General features: G+C 40.2%; 1 protein-coding gene and 1 non-coding gene across 2 annotated transcripts in view; both read right to left on the bottom strand.

The window, feature by feature from the left end:
* The window catches only part of SCLT1 (sodium channel and clathrin linker 1), a 223,238-nt gene that overhangs the window by 147,476 nt on the left and 52,892 nt on the right, over nucleotides 1–22,870 (bottom strand). Inside the window, exon 9 of the mRNA XM_075543790.1 lies at nucleotides 19,265–19,335. Coding sequence (XP_075399905.1) covers nucleotides 19,265–19,335 — 71 coding nt within the window. The remainder of the gene's footprint in view (nucleotides 1–19,264; nucleotides 19,336–22,870) is intronic.
* Nucleotides 5,468–5,574, bottom strand: LOC142443990 (U6 spliceosomal RNA). The gene has a single exon (XR_012783687.1). It is a non-coding gene; the product is annotated as a U6 spliceosomal RNA (small nuclear RNA).

The raw sequence follows: 22,870 nt of genomic DNA, 5'->3' as shown, positions 1-22,870 counted from the left end.
GTCCTTGAGTCTCCTTCATTTGCATTAATATGATAGTTTGTTTGGGGTCTTCTGATGCCTGATACCTGATCCCATTGACACCTTGTGATCACACAGGCTGGTGTGCTTCTTCCATGTGGGCTTTGTTGCTTCTCAGCTAGATGGCTGCTTGTTTACCGTCAAGTTTCTAAGACCACCCCCCTCCCCAGACACTATATCTTCTAATAGCTGGAGATCAAGGAATATATATGTACTTTTAATAAGCAAGGACTATAAGTAAAGTACTGGACTGTTAAATACAGGATTGCCAGTTTGAACTCATCAACCAAATTTGCAGCAGAAAAATTAGGCTCTGTTTCCATAAAGATTCACACCTCAGAAAACCTACATAAGTGATAATCAACTCAATGGCAGTAAAGCACGGTAAAGAAATAAGAAAATGAGAGCAAAATGTTTCTTTTTTGAATCGTTTTTCAATTTTGTATGCTCAGAAAATTAGCTGCCAAGACATAAGGAACTGTCTGGCAATTCTAAGACTACACGCATCTGCTCGGCCATTTCTCAAATGGGATCGTTTCCAAGAGACACTATGAAGCAAGACTAGTGATCTATGATTCAGATTTCCATAGCATTTTTATAATAGCAGACACAATATTATTCAAATTAAAACATGAAGCAGCTGAGAAAAATCTGCTGTCTCAATCAATAGGATGATTACTTGGCAAAGGTATATATTAAAAAAAAGATCATGTCATGAAGGAGCCCCTGGGGCAAAGTGGAATAAGTGTTGAGCTGCTAACTAAATGTTGGTGGTTTTGAACTCCTCGTAAAAAGGGGAAAGGTGAGGCAGTCTGCTTCTGTAATGAATTACAGCCTTGCAAACAGTATAAAGCAGTTCTACTCTGGACGACATGGTTGACAAGAGTTGTAATTAATTCAACAGCAGTGGTTTTTCCTTTTCGGGTTACCATGTGATGGCAGCAGTGGCTCAGTGGTAAAATTCTCCCCTTCGTGGGAGACTGGGTTCAATCTCCAGCCAACACACCTTTTGCAGACCTCTGTGTGTCTGCGGGTACTGGCATGCTGCAGTCATGGAAAGGGGGTTTCAAGGGAGCTGCTTGTCTAAAACAGAGCTTGTAAGATAAGCTTGGTCATCTGATTCTGAAAATCAGTCAGTGAAAAAACGGGATCCCAAACAAATGGTAGAGAAGTGGGAGTGGCAGGCCTGGTGGGAAATGATCAAGGGTAAGGTTGCTTAGAGAAGAGGTATACTCTAGCCCAGGTGGCGATGAAGCATGGTAGTAGGGCAGGAGGAAAGTCAAGGGAGATGGAGGAAAGAGCTAGGAGTCAAAGGGCATTCATGGAGGTCTAGACAAAGACATGTACATGCAAATATATATAGGAGGATGGGGAAATAGATCTATGTGTCTATATTTATAGGTCAAGTATTAAGGTGGCGGAAGGACCTTGGGCCTCTACTCAAACACTCCCTCAATGCATGAATACCTTCTTTTATTAAATTGGAACTCTATGATGCTCACTCTCCCGACACAACGGCTGGAGCCAAAGTGTGTGAACAAGTAAATGTGGTGAAGAAAGCTGATGGTGCCCGGCTATCAAAAGAGATAGTGACTGGGGTCTTAAAGGCTTGAAGATAAACAAGCGGCCATCTAGCTCAGAAGCAACAAAGTCCACATGGAAGAACACACCAGCCTGAGTGAGCGAGTGGTCCCAAAGGGATCAGTTACCAGGCATCAAAGAACAAAAAATCATATCATTGACTGCACACCTCCATGATAGGATCGCTGAAGACAAATGGGTGCATAAGCAAATGTGGTGAAGAAAGCTGATGGTGCCCGGCTATCAAAAGAGATAGTGTCTGGGGTCTTAAAGGCTTGAAGGTGAACAAGCGGCCATCTAGCTCAGAAGCAAATAAGCCCACATGGAAGAAGCACACCGGCCAGTGCGATCACGAGGTGCCCAAGGGACCAGGTATAAGGCATCATGCAAAAAAAAAAGATATAAGTGTGTGTATGTATGTGTATATATGTGTATATGTATATATGTATGTATATATATCATATTAAATGAAGGGGGAAGTGCAGAGTGGAGACCCAAGGCCCAAGTGTCGACCAATGGAGATCCCCTCATAGAGGGGTTTAGGAGAGGAGATGGGTTAATTAGGGTGTGAGGTAGTATCGATGAAGAACACAGCTTTCCCCCGGATCCTGGATGCTTCCTCCCCCCAACTACCATGATCCGAATTCTACCTTGCAGGGCTGGGTAAGACAGAGGCTGTACACTGGTGCATATGAGGGTTGGAGGTACAGGGAATCCAGGGTGGATGATACCTTCAGGACCAAGGGTGTGAGGGACGATGCTGGGAGAGTAGAGGGTGAGTGGGTTGGAAAGGGGGAACTGATTACAAGGATCCACATGTGACCTCTTCCCTGGGAGAGGGACAGCAGAGAAGGGGGGAAGGGAGACTCCGGATAGGGCAAGATATGACAAAACAACGATGTATAAATTACCAGGGGCATATGAGGGAGGGGGGAATGGGGAGGGAGGAGGGGAAAAAAAAGAGGACCTGATGCAGGGGGCTTGGGTGGAGAGCAAATGCCTTGAGAATGATTGGGGCAGGGAATGTATGGATGTGCTTTATACAATTGATGTATGTATATGTATGGATTGTGGTAAGAGTTGTATGAGTCCCTAATAAAATGTAAAAGAAGAAAAGAGAAAAAAATGATTAGGGCAAAGACTGTACAGATGTGCTTTACACAATTGATGTATGTATATATATGAACTGTGAGAAGAATTGTATGAGCCCCAATAAATTGTTAAAATTTAAAAAAAAAAAAAAAAAAAAAAACGGGATCCCAGGGCTCTTTTCCCATTATTCACCGGTCTCCAAACACCAGGGGTCAACAGGACTGCAGCTAACTACACCAACAAAACTCAGTGCTTATACTATCTTTGGAGGAAAGAATGTATAGCTATAAAAATTAGAAACAAACACAACAAATGTATATTTATCATAAAATTTATCGAGTGACTTTGTGCTGTGACAAAGCGATAAAAAATTGCATTCCTTAAATATCTACATATATAACAGCCCACTTAGAGGACCCAACTATAGAAGCTTCCTAGATATTTACATATAACTCAAAAGAATGGCTTATTCCGTGAAAAGGCCTGGGGCCATGGACTGGCAAGATAGCTTAGAACAGTGGTTCTCAACCTTCCTAATACCGTGACCCTTTAATACAGTTACTCATGTTGTGACCTCTAACCATAAAATTATTTTTGTTGCTACTTCATCACTGTAATTCTGCTACAGTTATGAATCGGGCGACTCCTGTGAAAGGGTCATTTGACCTCCCAAAGGGGTCATGACCCACAGGTTGAGAACTGCTGGCTTAGCTAATTGGCACAACACTTCACAAAGATAATGTTCTATGTTCTAATTTTGGTAAATAGCATGTGAGATATTAAAATCCTATAGGTGCACATTTAAGACACAGCTGCTCATCTCTACCTAATCTGGAGCAACACAGAATGAAGGAAATCCAAGGCTCACAGAAGTTCCTAATCCACGGGACTAATAGCCCACGTGAGGTGCAGCTTTAACCTGAGGTCAGCTGACTAGATGGTACCTGGATGTTCTGACAAAGGACACAATAGACATAGAGAACAAACTCAACTTCCTAAAAACCTACTGCTAGGCACTGATGGAGCCTAGAAGAAATTAAAGACTGAGACTGAACTGACGCTAGAAGAACCCTGAGGTGTAGTTGATTAATATGGCCCTTCTAGTTATGATTCCTTTTGTGATGCTGTATAATTCGTTACTTTGCCTGTGGCTATGTCCCATTTTTGAGGTCGTTCTGTTATGCTAATGGACAGGATTAAGGCAGAATAAGAGCTGACTTTAGCAGAGGGTGTGAAACAAGGCACACCCTTTGTTTTCTTGGGGGTATCTTTATTTATTTTTATTTTTCAATTTTTTAATTGGGGACTCTTAAGACTTCTTATAACAATCCATACAGTAATTATATCTGGCATATTTTTACATGTTGCCATCAGTATTTTGTAAACATTTACTTTCCAATTTTAAGCCCTTGTTATCAGCTCCTCTTTTGTCCCTCCCTCCTCCTCTCCCACCCTGGTGGCCCCTTAATAAATTATAATTATTTTCATATCTTAACACCAACCACTGTCTCCCTTGGGGGCTTCTTTGGAAGGTGTGACTTAAGACACCATGTTTTGTTTTCTTTGGGAGGTATGGTCAGCTGAAAGGCAAACCATAAGTTTATCACAGCTGTCACATGAGACAGAAACCCTGGACTATCTGGACGAGCATGTCCAAGAGGCCGGTCTCAAGTGGTAGAAGACACCGAGGCTACATGCACCAGAGACTGTGGTACAACGGGCTCAGGGAAGCAGTGATAATATTATGGGCTACCTTCTCCTCATCTGGCCCAAGAATGTGGAATTGTGGGACAGAGTGACAGGTGGGCTAGCTTCCTGGTTCATAGAGGCACAGACAAAGAGACAATATTCCTGAAAGACAGAAGACCAAAGATGCTGCTGTAGACCAATAGCTGCTTTTTTACTGCATCCTGACCCATGGTAACCAATTACTTTCCCTAATAAACACTTTTAATCGTGAGTATTGTCTGTGAGTTCTGTGTGGCCACTGCAATGAATTACTGACTCCACTTCAGAAGTAGAGTGCAGTGGGAAGAATGGTTAATGTCAGAATAGGTAAAGAAGGATGGACCATAGAAACACATTTGACATGGCTTCATGGCAATAGGAGAGCCAGAGGAGGCCAGGTATGTCCAACTCTATACTGTTTACTATAAACCCCCATGACTATCACACTAAGATAATGTTTGAAGATAGAACTGAAGCTATTTCTACACATTACCATTTAGCTCAACAACAGACTGGCTTATAAAATGAAAAGAAGCATTCTACATGAGAACAAAAAGTCAGTATTTACCCCAAAGCAAATATGAGAGAGGAACACAGTCAAGGGAACTAGATCACTCAGAGGGAAACACACCAAACAATAGTAATGATGAGAATGTTGATGCGTTGGAAAACTGCAACCGATGGCACAGAAAAAAATTATATAAATTACCTAAAAATCGTTCAAGGAGAACCTAATTTGGATAAACACCAAAATCCAAGTATATTATTATTATTAAAAAAGAACTTTATTCATTCTGAAAATGTCAGCTATTTTGCTCAATAAAATCATCTATTTATAAATTTCACTACCACATCTTAAAGAAATCCTGGTTTCTATCTGATAGTTAAATGAAGAAATATTATACATATAATAAAACTGAATTACTTGTATCGTGTATTCAATCTTTGAAATTATAGAAAATGAAAAAAGATTTAAAATTCATATATCCTAAAGCCTAGATCATAACAGGACATTGAAAATCTTTTGATTGTCAAAGCTAATGTTAATTGTATCAAGATAGTCTTCACGAATTTGCGTGTCATCCTTGCGCAGGGGCCATGCGAATCTTCTCTGTATCGTTCCAATTTTAGTATATGTGCTGCCGAAGCGAGCACTCAAGATAGTCTATATGGGCTATTGTTTTAGAAATCTAGCTACTGTGTGGTCAAACATTTCTGCATAGGAGAAGAATATAAAAATTTAATTGTTCCTAAATAAGAGAAGCCCCCAAATAATTATACAGCACTGAGCAAAGGATACAAGTACTTTTAAAACGTACTGCTCCAATATCATAAAACCTTTATTAAAATCAACGGTGAGGCTACTGTTTCTTGACACGTTCATCTAGGTTTATACATTTTTGAAGGTAGAGTTTCTATTTCTCTAGCATGTCCCACTACCATTTGTCTGTCTGTCGTACTGTGGTGGCTCGTGTGTTGCTGTGATGTGAAGGCTCCATCACTTGTATTCAAATGCCAGCAGGGTTATGTAAGAAGAGACAATGAAGAAGCAATAATCTACCTAATTGGGAGGAAGTAGCTGCGAAAACCTTAAGCACGGCTTCAAAACATTGTCAGAGACTGAAGACCCACCGAATGAAAGCAGAACATGGTCTGAGAAGTACTACAGTCAACATGGTAGAGTTGACTATAGGGACAAGAGTCTGCCATGACTGTTGAAGTGGCGGCTTCAAGATTTTCATTTGCTAATGGGGCACAACTCCAAGTAAGGAGAAAGAACGGCAGAAATCTGCTAATGATCAGAACTTGGAATGTGCGAAGTATGAATCTAGGAAAATTGAAAGTGGTAAAAAAAGAAATGGAACTAATAAAGATTGACATCCTAAGTATTATGAGCTGAATTGGGCTGGTATTGGCCATTTTGAATCAGAAAATCTATGATTAATTAAGCTAGGAATAACACAATCAAGTATATATGGTAATTTTATATCAAGAAATTAATGTCCAGTCCAACTCAAGTCCATGGGTCTGAGGCTAGCTGGAACCCTCTTCAGACTCATGTAATAGCAGAATGATGATCATCGGGCAATGAGTACAGAATCTTATAGATCCATGGTTGGTAGAAAGATGGCAAGGCGCAGACAGCTTGGAGGTTGGTTCCCAGGTATAGCGGCCCACCTGCGGCTGCTCCTGGAGGCAGACACTGAGTCCCAACAAAGAGGAAGGTGAAGGACAAGAAGAAGAGTCTCTCTTATAAAAGACCACAATTTAAGGAGGCATCATTAGGCTTACCTTATTGATAGGCTGGACTCTCACTACACTGTCACACAGGTTCAAGTTGACATCAAATCTAACTGCTACAGCAAACCTATGTACTACAGAATAAAACACTGCTCCAGTCCTGTGTCAATCTCACTTTGAGGGCCTTCCTCTTTTTAGCTGCCCTTCTTCTTTATCAAGCATAATGTCCTTCTGGTGTCCAGACCACTAGAAGTCTTCAATTACTTCATCATTGGTTAGTAGTTATGAATACATACGAAAAAGTATTAACTGCATTTCCCTGAAGGCAGATACCCTAGCACAGATTGCATTGTACTTCAAGATACATCTTCAAATGTTGTTTTTCCATATGTTCATGTATATATGTACATACATATTTAATAAGCATGTCTATACATTCTCATACTTATGGACATACATGTACACAAGCATATCATATATACCTATTAAAATTTTCTTACTTGAACTAACTACAAAAATAATAATAATAAAGTTTTCTAACTTTGGAACATGCATGTACATTTTTAGGGTAGCAAGGAAGAAACATAACTTTCCTCTAGTTCTTAAATACTTCCCCCCCACACACACACTATCATGATCCCAATTCTACCTTACAAATCTGGCTAGACCAGAGGATGTACAGTGGTACAGATAGCAACTGGAAACACAGGGAATCCAGGACAGATGACTCCTTCAGGACCAGTGGTGAGAGTGGCAATGCCTAGAGGGTGGAGGGAATGTGGGGTAGAAAGGGGGAACCGATTACAAGAATCTACGTATAGTCTCCTCCCTGGGGAATGGACAGCAGAGAGGAAGGTGGGGGGAGACGTCGGACAGTGTAACATATGACAAAATAATAATAATCTATGAATGATGAAGGGTTCATGAGGTAGGAAGGAATGGGGAGGGGGAAATGAGCAGCAGATATTAAGGGCTCAAGTTGAAGGCAAATGTTTTGAAAATGATGATGGCAACAAATGTACCTATGTTCTTGACACAATGGATGCATGTATGGATTGTGATAAAAATTGTACGAGCCCCCAATAAAATGATTAAAAAAGAAGTAATTCATCAACGAATTATTTATTTATTCACCACCGTTTTATTGGAGGCTCTTACAGCTCTTATAACATTCATCACATCAATTTTATCAAGCATATTTGTACATATGTTGCCATCATTTCAAGACATTTTCTGCTTGAGCCCTTGATATAAGCTCGTTTTTTCCCCTCCCTCATCCACCGTCCTGCATCCTTGATCAACTATATATTGTAATTTCATCTTACACTCTCCACTGTCTCCCTTAACCCACATTTCCATTATTCATCCCCTTCAAGGGGGGGGGGGGAGAAATATATATCCAATCTTGTGATTGGTTCCCCTTTTCTCACCCTTCCTGCCCTCTAACACTACTCCCATTACTGTTCCTGAAGCGTTTATCTGTCCTGAATTCCCTGTGTCGAGAACTGTTATTTGTACCAATATGTGTTCTCTGGTCTAGACAAATTTGTAAGTTAGAACTGGGTTATGAAAGTGGGGAGGGGGGGGGAAGTAATCAGGAACTAGAGGAAAGATGTGCGATTCATCAGTGCTACACTACACTTTGGTTGAATCATCCCTTCCTTATAGCACTTCTGTGGGGGATGTCCAATTATCTAGATGGGCTTTGGGTCTCCACTCCAACACCCCTCTTTCACTTCCCTATAGTTGTTTGTTTTGATACCTGTTGCCTGATCCTGTCGACACCTCATGATCACACAGGCTGGTGTGCTTCTTCCATGAGGGCTTATTTGCTTCCCTGCTAGATGGCCACTTGTTTGACTTCAAGCCTTTAGATCCCAGACGCTATATCTTTTGATAGCTGGGCACCATCTGTTCTCTTCACATTTGCTTATGCACCCATTTGTCTTCAGCGATTGGCACACGTATACATTTTTAAGTTCTTAATAGAAACTAAAAATACTGATAAATAATAGATTCATTAAATTAAACTTTTCTAATTACCTTTTTTTGTGTGTCAGTATTTTGATTATATGTACAGTAAGGGTTAGTATGGATCTAAATGTGGAGATTGATCCAGTCATCACATTCCTATTTTTGTATCCTTGCGCTGGTGCCCCATGGAACACATGTGCCCTGAGCCACTTGGAGCTAGCACATAGCTCACATCTTTTTAAGAGGGCATCACCCTTCAGACTGCCAAATGGGCAGATGTCAGCTCCAACCTTCTGACTCTAACTTCAGATCTGTTTTCTTAACACTCCTTTTAAGTACATGTTCTGACCTGTTGGTTCCTACTGCCCATTTGGTTTTAACAATTCCCTGCAATGACTCTGAAATCACATAGAATATATCACACCTATGACTACAAATTGACTTACAATCAAAATAACATACAGGGAGGTTTGGGAAGGTTCCCAGCATGCAGCTTCCCAGTCCACACTACCTTTCTGCAGGGCAATGAATTATTTAATGTGTCCCTTCTAATCAAATTCTTCGAGTGTTCCTGTTTCAGGGCTTCTATTGGCCAGTTCTATGTGGAAGGCTAATTCATGCCTCCTGAGCACAGCTGATATCCGTCTTCTGGGTGAGTCTTTTCAGGTCTGTCCAGCCCCTACCTGCCAGCGTGAGTTCTCAAGTGTGGGCTGTAAGCCTTAGATCATGATATCCTAATTGTAGCAAAGGTTATTTCTCCTAGCCAAGGACACAGGTCATCTTGAACCCACACGATAAGATTTTGATGACAGGTTAATATTGACCTCTATGCAAACGCTATAATCAGCCTTAGAATACATACTCTCATAGAGATAATATTGCTTTCCTCTGAAAGATATATGTAAATGGAAATCCTTTCTTTCCAAAGATAAAAGCTAAGCAAGTTACAAGCCAGCTATAACAATTAAGAAAACATGTGACATGAAAGCTAGTAATTTTCATAACTCAACCAAAGAAACATGATAAACTAATGTATAGGGCAAAAAAGAACTTAAAAGAGAAATAGAAATGAAACTATAGTATAAAACAGTAAAAGCTGAGTAGATCCAAAATAAAAGACTAAAACTGTGATGGGATGAATAAGAGAATTTTCCTGGAGAAGGCAAAGTGTTTTTTTGTTTTGTTTTGGTTTTTAGAAGACAATTTATCAAGTTTAGAAAGTTAAAATTCTGAGTAACAGATTTATGATAAAAAAAATCAAAAGAAAAAAAATCCCTACATGAGGAGCTGCAAAATAACAACTCTGAGCAAGTTGTCCTCAGTAGCATGCGATTTAGGGGGAGACCTGGGAATGATCACCAGGTGAAGGTTCTTGGGAATTAGGCTACGAAGTCTTATCTGCTAGCACAAAGATCACCAACAATTCTCCCGAAGAAAATGTTAAAAGTTTTAATCAGCAATTCATGATTCAAATTTCTGTGCACTGTAACAAATATAATGAAATGTTTTCAGTATAAGCACAATCTCAAACTATTCTTTTATTTTTTTTAACATTTTATTAGGGACTCATACAACTCTTATAACAATCCATACATACATCAATTGCATAAAGCACATCTGTGCATTCTTTGCCCTAATCATTTTCAAAGCATTTGCTCTCCACTTAAGCCCTTTGCATCAAATCCTCTTTTACCCCTCCCTCCCCATTACCCCTCCCTCAAGAGTCCTTGATAATTTTTAGATTATTATTTTGTCATATCTTGCCCTATCCCGCTTCTCCCTTCACCCACTTTTCTGTTGTCCGTCCCCCAGTCAAACTATTCTAATGTTTAAAACACGTCTAATTTATTCTTGGCATAGACATATAGGGCATCTCAAAACTTAAACTCTAGTCATGTCAATATGCCCATCACTCCGAGTCTGTCAAAGTTTAAAGCAACACCCCTCATCCCTAAAAGAAGCATCTGTTTATCCTTATGTTCCTTCAAATCTGCAGCAAGAAAACAAGGCACAGCTTTATATACACGTCTGAACTTAATGTTAAGCTATGGAATACTGTCAGTAAATAAGGCAAAGCTGCTCAAGGACAATGGACTACCTAAAAGACTTTTTAGGCTTTTAGAAAACCACAACCCACTTTATACACCCTTAATTTCAATGTATAGTCGTTATGGATTGGACTGTCTTCCAAAACTACGTGGTAATGTTCTAATCCCTATACATGTAAATACCACCCATTTTGGCAATAGAAATTATCCAGTTATGTTAATGAGGTCATTCCACCTTTGTGGGGGTGGTGGGTTCTAATACTAATCACATCTGGGGTGTTTTATAAGAAGAGCAAAACACACCTAGAGATACAAACACAGGGTGGGGAATGCCAAAGGGCTCCTGGAGTTACCCTTAAGGAAGGTAACTCCCTGAGAGCTCAACCCTTCATTTGGATTTCTATTCTTCAAAACCATGAGAAAATGAATTCCTATTCTTTAAATCCACCTACTTAGGGTATTTTTTGTAATAATAGCACTAGGTAATTAAGACAACCTTTTAGTCAAAATATCTAAAAGTCACATTAAATTTCCACATGGATATATGAAAATTCAAGGTTACATCAACCATGAGGTCAGAGGGAACAGATGGTGCCCACAATCATTACCAACTGTCCCTATCAGGAACATTATAGATATATTAGGTCACTAGATTAGGGACAAAGTGGGTCGTCTCCCCAGTGCCTGCATAAGGCCATAACAGAGAGGTTGAAGGGGGATCAGACACACTAATTGGACACCTGTGGGAAAATTCGGAATTGGGCATGTGCATGTAAGCCCCTTAGCTCAGGTGAAACCCAAGGCTACCTAGGCCCAAGACATCACACAAGTGTGCTTAAAAGCAGCCAGCAGGATCGGCCAATGCACTCAACGATACCTACCCCGACCAGTGGGGTGGGAGAGAGAGTAAGCCAGGCACACAGCCTGGCACAACCTCTTGGCTCTCGCCTATCCCTCTTTTACTCTGCTCCTGTTAAGCTGTAGGCAGAGGGTGGGGGGTCCGCTCCCTGCCTACTTGGGGCCCACAAGCTCTTGGCTTCTTATTCTCTGGGAATTCCCCAGTGCTGCCAGTGTGGGTTTCACATTCCCTGTTCCTGTTTTCTTTCCACCCACCTGGTTTTTCGTGCCCACTTGCAAACCCAGCGCAGCTTCGTGCGGCCCAGCATGCTTTCCAGAAATAGCATGAACCTTTTCGAGACTGTAATACCTGAAACTTCACTTGTCTCCATAAAAACTCAATTAGATTACAAAAGTACTTCTGCTGCGTGATTTCTTTTAGTGTGTGAAGCCAAGAACTGAGGTAAACCCAATACGGAAACCTCACAGATGAACCCTGTTAGAATGGGAGAAAATGTAGAACAAGTTCAAAATCGAAAGTCCGGACTAACGGAGTAGTTGAGACTAAAATAATCCCTAAGGCTATCTTAGGGATTGTTGAACTGAAACACTTCCTAAGGCCACTTTTCAGCTAAATAACAAATTCTCTTATAAAACAAAGGTGATCCGGGTAGGGGGAGAGCAGGGAACTAACCCCCGCCCCCAAAGGGTATTGTTTACATCTCCAGAGGAGAGGGAGAGAGAAACCAGGCTCCAACCCAATGAGCCAAAACGTGAATACAACATACCAGTATGTACCAGGGAACCAATAGAGAGGTCTGCAGGACCAGCCCCAATCCCTACTATGTGGACACCCCTCTCCACTCAGAAGAATGCACTTGAGAGAACAGCACTGGGCTACAGCTTGGGGAGAGCACAAGGGAGAAACGCAGAGGGATGGAGAGGGAGGAGAGGACATCCTGGTCTTCCAAGCCCTAGGACGATGTTCCTGCTCGGAGCAGACAACGCAGAGGGAGGACGGTAGGGCTGGCCCTACCAGGGGACATGGCGTCCCTCACTGAACAACGATGCTGCGGAGGACAGCACTGGAGGCACAGTGGAGGAATAGTGCACAATCTGAACCCATCATGCTGGGGCAAGGCACTGAGGGACGAAACAGAGCATCAAGGGGGGAGATGTGATGACACCCCCTGGGAATACCAAAAATAAACTTTGGAGACAGTGTGGGGTCTCATCACTCAACTGGTGAAAACTCCTAAAGGCCAACAAACAGACCTTGAACTATTTATAGGTTTTTCCATTTTTGTCAGTGGCTTTCTTTTTATTATTGTTATTTTGTTTTTAGTTGTTCTGTTGGTTCTGACTTCCTTTATTTGGTTTTGCCTGGTTTTTGCCCTTATTAATGTATCTGCATGTCTATTTAGATAAGATAGGTGGGATAAATAATTCAGAGATGATGGGAGGAAAGGAAGCAGTGTTAACAAACCAAGGGACAAGGGAACAACAAGTGATTCAAATTGGTGGCGAGGTGGGTGTGCATGATCAAGGGTAATGTAATGAAGAGGTATTGCTGAAACCCAGGTGGTGATGGAACATGATAGTGGGACAGGAGGAAACTCAAGGGAAATAGAGGAAAGAGCTGGGAGGCAAAGGGCATTTATAGAGGTCTAGATAATGACATGTATATATGCAAATATATTTATATATGAAAATCAGGAAATAGATCTATGTACATATATTGATAGGTTTAGTATTAAGGTAGCAGAAGGACATTGGGCCTCCACTCAAGTACTCCCTCAATGTAAAAATACTTTCTTCTATTAAATTGGCATTCTATGATGCTCACCTTCCCCACACAACCACCGAAGACAAAGAGGGTGAATAAGCAAATGTGGTGAAGGAAGCTGATGATGTCTGGCTATCAAAAGATATAGCATCTGGGATCTTAAAGGCTTGAAGGTAAACAAGCGGCCATCTAGTTGAGAAGCAACAAAGCCCATGTGGAAGACTACACCAGACTGTGTGATCACGAGGTGCTGAAGGGATCAGTTATCAGGCATCAAAGAACAAAAATATCATATCATTGGATGCACACCTCCATGATATGACCGCTGAAGACAAATAGGTGAATAAGCAAATGTGGCAATGAAAGCTGATGGTGCCCGGCTATCAAAAGATATAGTGTCTGGAGTCTTAAAGGCTTGAAGGTAAACAAGTGACCATCTAGTTCAGAAGCAACAAAGCCCACATGGAAGAAGCACACCAGTCTGTGCGGTCACGAGGTGTTGAAGGGATCAGTTATCAGGCATCATCAGAACAAAAAAAAAATATTACCATAGTGAATGACACAGGGGAAGTGTAGAGTGGAGACCCAAAGCCCATTTGTCAGCCACTGGAGACCCCCTTGCAGAGGGGTGTAGGGGAGGAGACGAGCCAGTTAAGGTGTGATGTAGCACTGATGAAAAATATAACTTTCCTCCAGTTCCTAAATGCTTCCCCCACCACACACACTCTGAGTCATGATCCGAATTCTACCTTGCAAGCTTGGCTAGACCAGAGGATGTACACTGGTAAATAGGAACTGGAAACACAGGGAATCCAGGGCGGATGATACCTTCAGTACTAATGGTGTGAGAGGGAACAGATTGCAAGGATCTACATGTGACATCCTCCCTGGAGGACAGACAACAGAAAAGTGGGTGAAGGGAGATGTCGGACAGGGAAAGATATGACAAAATAATAAATTATCAAGGGCTCATGATGGGGAGGAGCGGGGAGGGAGGGAAAAATTGAGGACCTGATGCCAAGGGCTTAAGCGGAGAGCAAATGTTTTGAGAATGATGAGGGCAATGAATGTACAGATGTGCTTTACACAATTGATGTATGTATGGATTGTGATAAGCATTGTATGAGCCCCTAATAAAATGATTAAAAAATAATAACAATAATAATAAAACCATGGCATATGATTCACAAGAAGTTCTAAATTTTGAGGAAAAAAAATTCAGAGATGAAAAAAACAGAACCAATTGTTGGGGATGGGCTACTGGAAAAGAGGTGGGAAAAAGGAAGGAGGAGGGCAAACGAACCCAAGGACAAGGGAACAAGTGAACTAAAATTAATGGAGAGAAGGGCATAGGATGTCTAGTGGAGCTTAATCAAGGAATTACTAAACCCAAATGAAAGCTGAACATGATGGTGGGACAAAAGGAAAGGAAAAAGAAATAGAGGAAAAAATCAGGAGGCAAAGAACATTTATAGAGGCCTAAATACAGGCATGTACATATGTGGGTATATTATATATATATAATATATATTATTATATAATATATATATATATGGAGAGGGGAATAGAACGATGTACTAATATTTGTATGTTAAGAATTAAGGTTGCAGCTGGACACAGGGCTTCGACTCAAGTACTCGCTCAATATAAGAACACTTTGTTCTAACAATCCAGCATTCTGTGATGCTCACGTTCCTCACATGATAATTAAGACAAAATGGGTACATAAGGAAATGTGGTGAAGAAAGCTGATGGTGGCCGGCTATCAAAAGATATAGCATCTGGGGTCTTAAAGGCTTGAAGATAAAAATGCGGCTATCCAGCTAAGAAGCAACAAAGCCCACATGGAAGAAGCACACCAACCTGTGTGATCATGAGGGGTCGATGGGATTAGGTATCAGGCATTTAAGACCCAGAACAAAATCATACTCAATGTGAATGGGGGAGAGGGATATGGAATGGAGACCCAATGCCCATCTGTAGACAGCTGGACATCCCCTCACAGAGAGGTTACAGGGTACAAGTATAGCACCAATGAAACACACAACTTTCCTCTAATTCTTTGGTGTTTCCTTCCCCCCACTATCCTGACCTCAATTCTACCTTACAAATCAGATTAGACCAGAGCATGCACACTGCTACAGATAAGAGCCTTCAAAAACGGAATCCAGAACAGATAAACCTCTCAGGGCCAACAAGGAGAGTAGAGAAACCAGGAGGATTAGGGGAGGGGGTGGGGGGGAGAAAGGGGGAATCGATCATAAGAATCAATCTATAACCCCTTCCTAGGGGGACAAATAATGGGAAAGTGTGTGAGGGGAGACAGAGGATGATGTAAGATATGAAAATAATAATCCATAAATTATCAAGGTTTCGTGAGGGCGGGCAGGGATGCGGGAAGAAATGGGCAGCTGTTATCAGGGGCTCAAGTGGGAAGAGAATGCTTTGAAATGATGATTACGGCATATGTGCAAATGTGCTTGACATACTGGATGGATATATGGATTGTGATAAGAGATGTAAGAGTCCTCAATAAAAGAAAAAAATAATAAAAAAATAAAGGTGATCACCATAAAATAAAGGCGATTACCATTAGTACTGTTCCTATCAGAATCACGTGCATGGAACTACATGGCACACATTTACTCTGACATGTTGCTGTTGCTGTTAAGTGTCATCTCATTGGTTTCCACTCCTAACGCACAACAGAATGAGGTATTACTCAGTCCTGCATCCCACACACAATTATTGTTATAATCAAGCCCACTACGTCACTCCATCTTGTTAAGGCTTATTCTCTTTTTCACCGACCCTCCACTTTATAACCATGGCGTCCTTTTCCAGGGACTGGTCTTTCCTGAAACATGTCCAGAGCATGAGCGCCTGAGTTTGCAAGCCTCACTTTGAAGAAGCATTCCGGCTGTGTTACCTCCAAGATATTTGTTCATTCTCCTGGCACTCCACAGCAGTCTCAATAGTCTTTAACACCATAGTTCAAAGGCATAACTTTATCTTCACTGTTCAGCTTTCACATGCATAAGAGATGACTGAAAATACTGGACTTGGGTCAAGTGCGCGTTAGTCCTCAAAGTAGCATCTTCGCTCTTCAATGCTTTAAAGAGGTCTTACAGAGATTTGCTCATTGCAATATCACTCAATTTCTTGACTGCTGCTTCCATGAGAGTTGATTATGGATACAAGCAAAATGAGTTCTTCACAACTTCAATCATTCTTGTTTATCATGATGTTGTCCATACGTTCAGTTGTGAGGGTTTGTTTGTTTGTTGTTGTTGTTAGCTGTCAAGTTGGTTCTGATCCGTACTGACCCATCCTCACAATTGTTCCTATTTTGAGCTCACTGTTGCAGTCATCCCAAGATCTCTGCACAGAGAGCCCGCTGAACCTAGAAAGCAGCTGCAACATCAGAGGAGCAGCAGCACAACCAGGAGCTAGAACAGGGAACAGAATGGTGGCCTTCCCAACCCAGGGAGCAGGTAAGGCTGAGTGCTTTTATGCAGGAGGCTGGACTGGAGCCGGGTTTTTTACACTTAACTAGGTAAGCTGGACTTAGTGACCACCAAAGGGAAGCTCATCAAAGTGAGGCATACACAAGTAAGGAGCTCTGGGCCCTTAATTGGGGGAACTGAGTTTGCTGACCTACAGAGCTCAAGCGGAATGCCTTAGGGTCTAAGCTTATGGCAGAGGTATGCCCTTTGGGCATTTGTTAACAGACGTGACAGAGCTTTGTAACTTGTCCTAATAACTCAATCCTGAGAATTTCTCATAGGCATCACAACTTGCTAACTTCCTAATAAACCCTTTGATTATGAATTTTGTCTTTGTGTTCTGTGTTTGCCTTGCAATGGATATTAGAACCCAGAGACATAACAGAGAATATCAATTCAAATCAATCAGCCTCAGCACATAAATTAGGTGGGCAGTACAGGAACTGATCCCCACAGGGTAATTATGTGGGTAGCACCTGGAAGCTCCTTAGGGAGCAAGCAAACAATGAATGCTTAAAAGCCACACAGGCAGATACCAAGCAGATGAATCATTTGGTAAATTAAGACTTGATCATTCACTCTGAGATAATTATAAACAGAGGGTCAGAAAGTCCATATACAAGAAATTCATTGTGCTACAGTAAAAGTTAAAATCTTTCAGTGTGACTGTAGATTTGTCTATTATATTTTGTATTTGTCTGTTTTTGCTTTATGCTACAAAATAATTTAAAAGTAAGCTTTTTGAATTTATGAGAAAAATTTTAACTCAGATGACCTTTCCTTTAAGTGTCTTAGAAGTTTAGCATTGATATTTTTAAATAACCTTAAATAATCTTTCATTTAGCAATGATATATTAACAACTAAGAAAAATTATGGACTAATCGTGTCATGTACTTATCATTCAAATACAGTTCTAATTCTCATAATCAATGAATAGGAATAGAGGGTTACTCTACTAGAGATGAAATAGGAATAATAGTGTATGGTATATAAAAAATTCAAGTAGTAAGTAAAGAGTAGGTCATCATAGATAGGTCACCAAGAGTTGGAATCAACTTCAAGGAAACTAATGATAGCATATATATAATAAAATACTGTAAAATATAAAGAATGATAGTACTGATAAGATGTTCACATTTGACATGCAAATAAATTAGTTGATCAAACTGTGTATATTATATTATCTCAGTTTTATTAAAATACACCTACATTATACATTTACAAAGTTGGCAATGAACCCATTACGAACGAGTCTATTACAATTCATAATGAGCCTCTACAACTGAGTGGAACTGCCCCATCGAGTGTCCGAGCTGCAAATCTTTCTGGAAGCGGGTTGTACCACTTTTCTTTTGTGGAGTGGCTAGTGGCTTTCAACTGCCCACCTTCAGGCTAGAAGTCCAGTGTTTACCCCACCAAGCCACCAAGCATCCTAAAGTAAATGGTAGTAATCTTCAAATAATGATATTTTATTTTCCACTTGTTACATTTTTATACTATCTAAAGCTTTGTACAGTGGGCTTACACTTTCCTTAAATTTTTAAACATCCTTCATTTTAAAAAGAAAAATAACATATTGAAATCACATAAATCATTATCACTTTAAACTATAAGATCAGTACAAAAACAAATAAATAAACAGACCACATAGGAGTTCATTAGTTTAAATATGTAGGTGGGACAAGTAAATTTATTTAAATTAAAGAATTGATGAAGATAGTATAATAAAAATGAAAAAAGAGGCACAAAAACTGATTTTCTTGTTTGAAAACAATACATTATTTTGTGGGACAAAATATGTGACAGTGGAAAGACAAAATAAGTAGCAAAAGATTATTTAACAACTAATAATTTCAATGATATTTTTAAATGACTACAGCATGTAATAAAATCTGTTATTTATTTACATTTGGTCATTTCACATTCCTCCCTGAAGTCAATTACTATAATAATTATTAAATCACTATACTAAATGCACACACACACACACACACACAGCACTAAGTTGCTGATTTCAAAAAAAACACACAAAAAAACCCTTTTATGCTGCCCCCTTTTCCCTTCTCTTTCTTTCCCTGGCTCAGTTTCCTCGTCCTCCACTGCTGTCCCCAGACCTCACCACCCATCTGGACTACATGCTTTGAAACTCTCCTCAGGGTTTACTTCTGGTGAAATCCAAAGTAAGCGATGAAGTAGTTTTCTCTGTATAAAAAGTGTTTTCTAAGGTAATTGATTTTCTTCCATAGATGCTGGCTTCAATGTCAGGGTGCAGCCATCACAGTTGATAGTTTTCTCATATGATAGAATATACATATTGATAAAAGCATAATAAAAGGCAGAAAAATGCTCATAGAAAAAAGTATAGTATATAAAAAATTTTAAAGTATCGTATCATAAATTGTCGAAAACAAAACCAATTTATAATAATAATAAAACTAATTTTTGAAAATACCTAAATTGTTTCCGTAGTTGTTCAATTTCCACACTTTGTTCAGTTACTGCTTTCAGAAATTGTTGGTTGGTCTGCCACAAGAAAAATTGAAATATTCAACATTAGAACATTCAAGGACTTTATTACTTTTAAATATCGAGCGTAGAAATCAACCATAACCATAACCACAGAAAAAATTAAATGAAAGTCATGAAGATTAGACTTTTTGAAGTAAATTATCATCCTGCCGATCGTCCTCTCCTTTACTGCTTTAGTGGACACCTGTATCTGCAGTTCTGTCTCTGGGACTTCTCTGGACATCTGAGCCCACCTGGCTTGCACACCTGTGCAAAAGAAGACTACACATGCAGAATAAGCTTACTGCGCTCTGGGTAACAATGACTCAAAGGAGTTGGTGTAACATCCCCCAAAATCTTGCACCATGAGTGGGATAATTCTTAAGTCTGCTTCCAATTGGCTTCCAAATTTGGTTAGTGGGATTAAGTTTTAGCTACTCACATTATTAACATGCTTGATTGAAAACAAACAAAAACCCTCTTTTGTGCCTTATTTATCCACTCTTCTTTGTTTCACATCTCTGCTCCCTTACTGGCGCCTCCTGGCACGCCCTCCTACTACATGCTTTGTATTTATTCTGGGTGCACTTGTGGAGGCAAAATACTAAGGAGCTGTCTACATACAGAAAGAACATTTCCTAAAGGAGTTTACTTTATCTCACAAGTATGGAAATCCCTCATCCACCTACCCATATAGAGTAGTCAAACCTAAGTGACAGTCTTGGTTTTAGGCTCTCCCAATTGAAAAGATCATACAAATGTTTACCTTTTCAACTAAAGTCCCTGAGGCAGATTTCACTGCATTCTTTCCATGCTCTACCCCATTTCTCTGACTTCATGCTTTTAAGTCATCAGGTTTAAAATCTACTAAATTTTCAATCGATACATTTATTAAGAAATGCTTAGTGCCTATTATATAAATACACTAAGTTCAAATAGGAATAAGCATTTGATTCTGTTCAGAGTTTAATAATGTCTTGCTTAAATGACTACAAACTCTCACACCTTCCCTTTATACTGCTACCAAAGCAATCTTTTTCAAATAGGAGAGGGCTTTAAACAGTCCATGGAAAAATTCTAGTATCTTTTGATTTCATTTCTCCACAAACTTTAAAAAATCTCCTTATAAAGTCATGTCACAGATTTGTTTAAAAGCCATTAAAAAAAAACTACCAATAAACCTCCAAACTAACTCACTTCCATTGAGTCTCTCCTGACTCATAGCAACCCTATAAAAATACATATTTCCAAAGCTATAAAGCTTTCTGGGAGCAGAGAACCTCATTTTTCTTCAGCCAAGTGACTGGTATGTTTGAACTGCTGACTTTTGGTTAGCAGTCCAATGCTTAGCTGTTAACACCACAGTGTTCCTAGAAGTCATTGGCAGCATCCAAATGTATACCCTCCACAAAGCTTCCTGGCATATTACAGCATTGATGATCTGGGCTCAAAGCCTCTGCATCCCCTATTCATCTAGTCATCCTGCCATACCAAACTACTCCTATTTCACTTTCCTCCATGATGTCCTCACAATCTTCCTGTATTCATCCTTCAACATCCACCCGGTTCCATGGCTATTAACATTGACAAGGCCTCCGTAGGTGATCTACTCACTCTCGGGGAGAATTAACTATTGAATTTCGAGGAAGAGTAATTCTGGTTTGATCAGGAACGAACCCGTGAATGTCTTTGCTAACACATAAAAGAAAGCCCCAGGATTGCAGCGCGGTCTGAGAAACAGACTACTACACCAAAAAAGCCCTGGTAGACATTTAACCATTTCAAGAGGTAGCATATAATTAACAACCAATGGTACTGAAGGGAGACGCCCAAGTTGCCTTAGCCAAAAACAATGCTCTAGGAATTGATGGGATACTAATAGGAATATTTCAACAAGCTGATGAAACAGTAATGTTCATGTATTCATGCCAGGAAATCTGGAAGACAGCTAGTTGGCCAAATGACTGGAAGAGATACATATCTGATACACTACAAAGACAGGTGACCTAACAGAATGCCCAGGTTAGAGAATAGTATCATTAATATCACAAGCAAGTCAAATTTTGCTGAAGATGATCCAACAATGGTTGTAGCAGTATACTGATAGGGAGATGCCAGCGGTTCAGGCTGGATTCAGAAGAGGACATGGAACAAAGGATATAACAGTTGTTGTCAGATGGATCTTGGCTAAAAGCAGAGAATACCAGAGATGTTTACTTGCTTTAATTATTCAGGTATTTGACGGTGTGAATCATAACAAACTATGGATATCCTTGAGAGGAACAGGAATCCAGGAACAATTAACTGTGCTATTGGATAACTTATACATGGAATAAGAGGCAATTGTACCAACACACCAAGAGAATACTGTATAGTTTAAAATGAGACATGGTGTGTTTCAAGGTTGTGTCTTCTCTCCATGTTTAGTCAATCTGTATGCTGAGCAAAGAATCAAAGAAGTTGGATTATATGAAGAATATGAAGATACATGAGCTTTACTATTTTATCAGTTTGTTGAAATGAGGCATCAGGATGGGAGGAAGGCATCTTAGAAACCTATGACAGGCAGAAGACAGTCTTGCTAACTAAAAATGAGGACTTGAAGCATTTGCTGATGAAGATCAAGGATTGCAGCCTTCAGTATGGATTAAAATTCAATGTAAAGAAAACCCAAATCTTTACAAGTGGACCAAAAAGTAACAGCATGATAAATGGTGAAAAGATTGAAGTAGTCAAAGATTTTGTCTTGGCTGGATCCACAAGTAATGTTCAATGAAGCAGCCGTCAAAAGATCAAATGATACACTGCATTAGGGAAATCTGCTACACAAGAATTCTCGAAGAGCAAAGATGTTTCTTTGAGGATCAACTTGCACCTGACCCAAGCCATGGTATTTTAAATTGTCTCACATGCATGTTAAAGTTGAACACTGAATAAGGAAGACTGAGTAAGACTCGATGCATTTGAATTAAGGTGCTGGTGTATAACAGTCAAAGTACTATGGACTGCCCAACGAACAAACCAATCTGTCTTGGAAGAAGTCTGGTCAGAGTGCTCCTTAGAGGTAAAATGGCAAAGACTTTGTCTCTGTCTCTTGCACTTTTGTCAAGTTGTTGGGAGAGACAGTCCCTGGAGAAGAACGTCGTGCAGAGAACCAGAGGAAGACCCTCAATGAGATGGGCTGACACAGTGACTGAAACAAGGGGCTTACCAATGAGAACAACTGTGAGGATGGCACAAGATTGGATGGTGCCTCTGTTGGACCTGAAGTTTCTGTAAGTTGGGATCAACTTGACACCACCTAACAACACAACCTGACACAATGCTTGGGGAAAAGCTACATTTTATTGCCAAGCGAAGGCATTCCATTCCGTGGACCAACACAAAACTTGAGAAAAACGAGAATTCCAGGACGCTTGCTTGTGCTCTTGTGGAACTTGCCGCAGTGGCTGCAACAGTGGACTCAAGGATAAGAATACATGGTGATGGTGCATGGCTGGGAGGTGTTTCTCCTTAGTTTCTCATAGACTTGCTAGCAATTGGCACCAAC

This window comes from Tenrec ecaudatus, chromosome 3 (assembly GCF_050624435.1).
Source record: "Tenrec ecaudatus isolate mTenEca1 chromosome 3, mTenEca1.hap1, whole genome shotgun sequence".
Classification (NCBI taxonomy): Eukaryota; Metazoa; Chordata; class Mammalia; order Afrosoricida; family Tenrecidae; genus Tenrec; species Tenrec ecaudatus.
The sequence above is the reverse complement of the archived record's forward strand: the minus strand, read 5'-3'. Positions and strand labels throughout refer to the sequence as shown.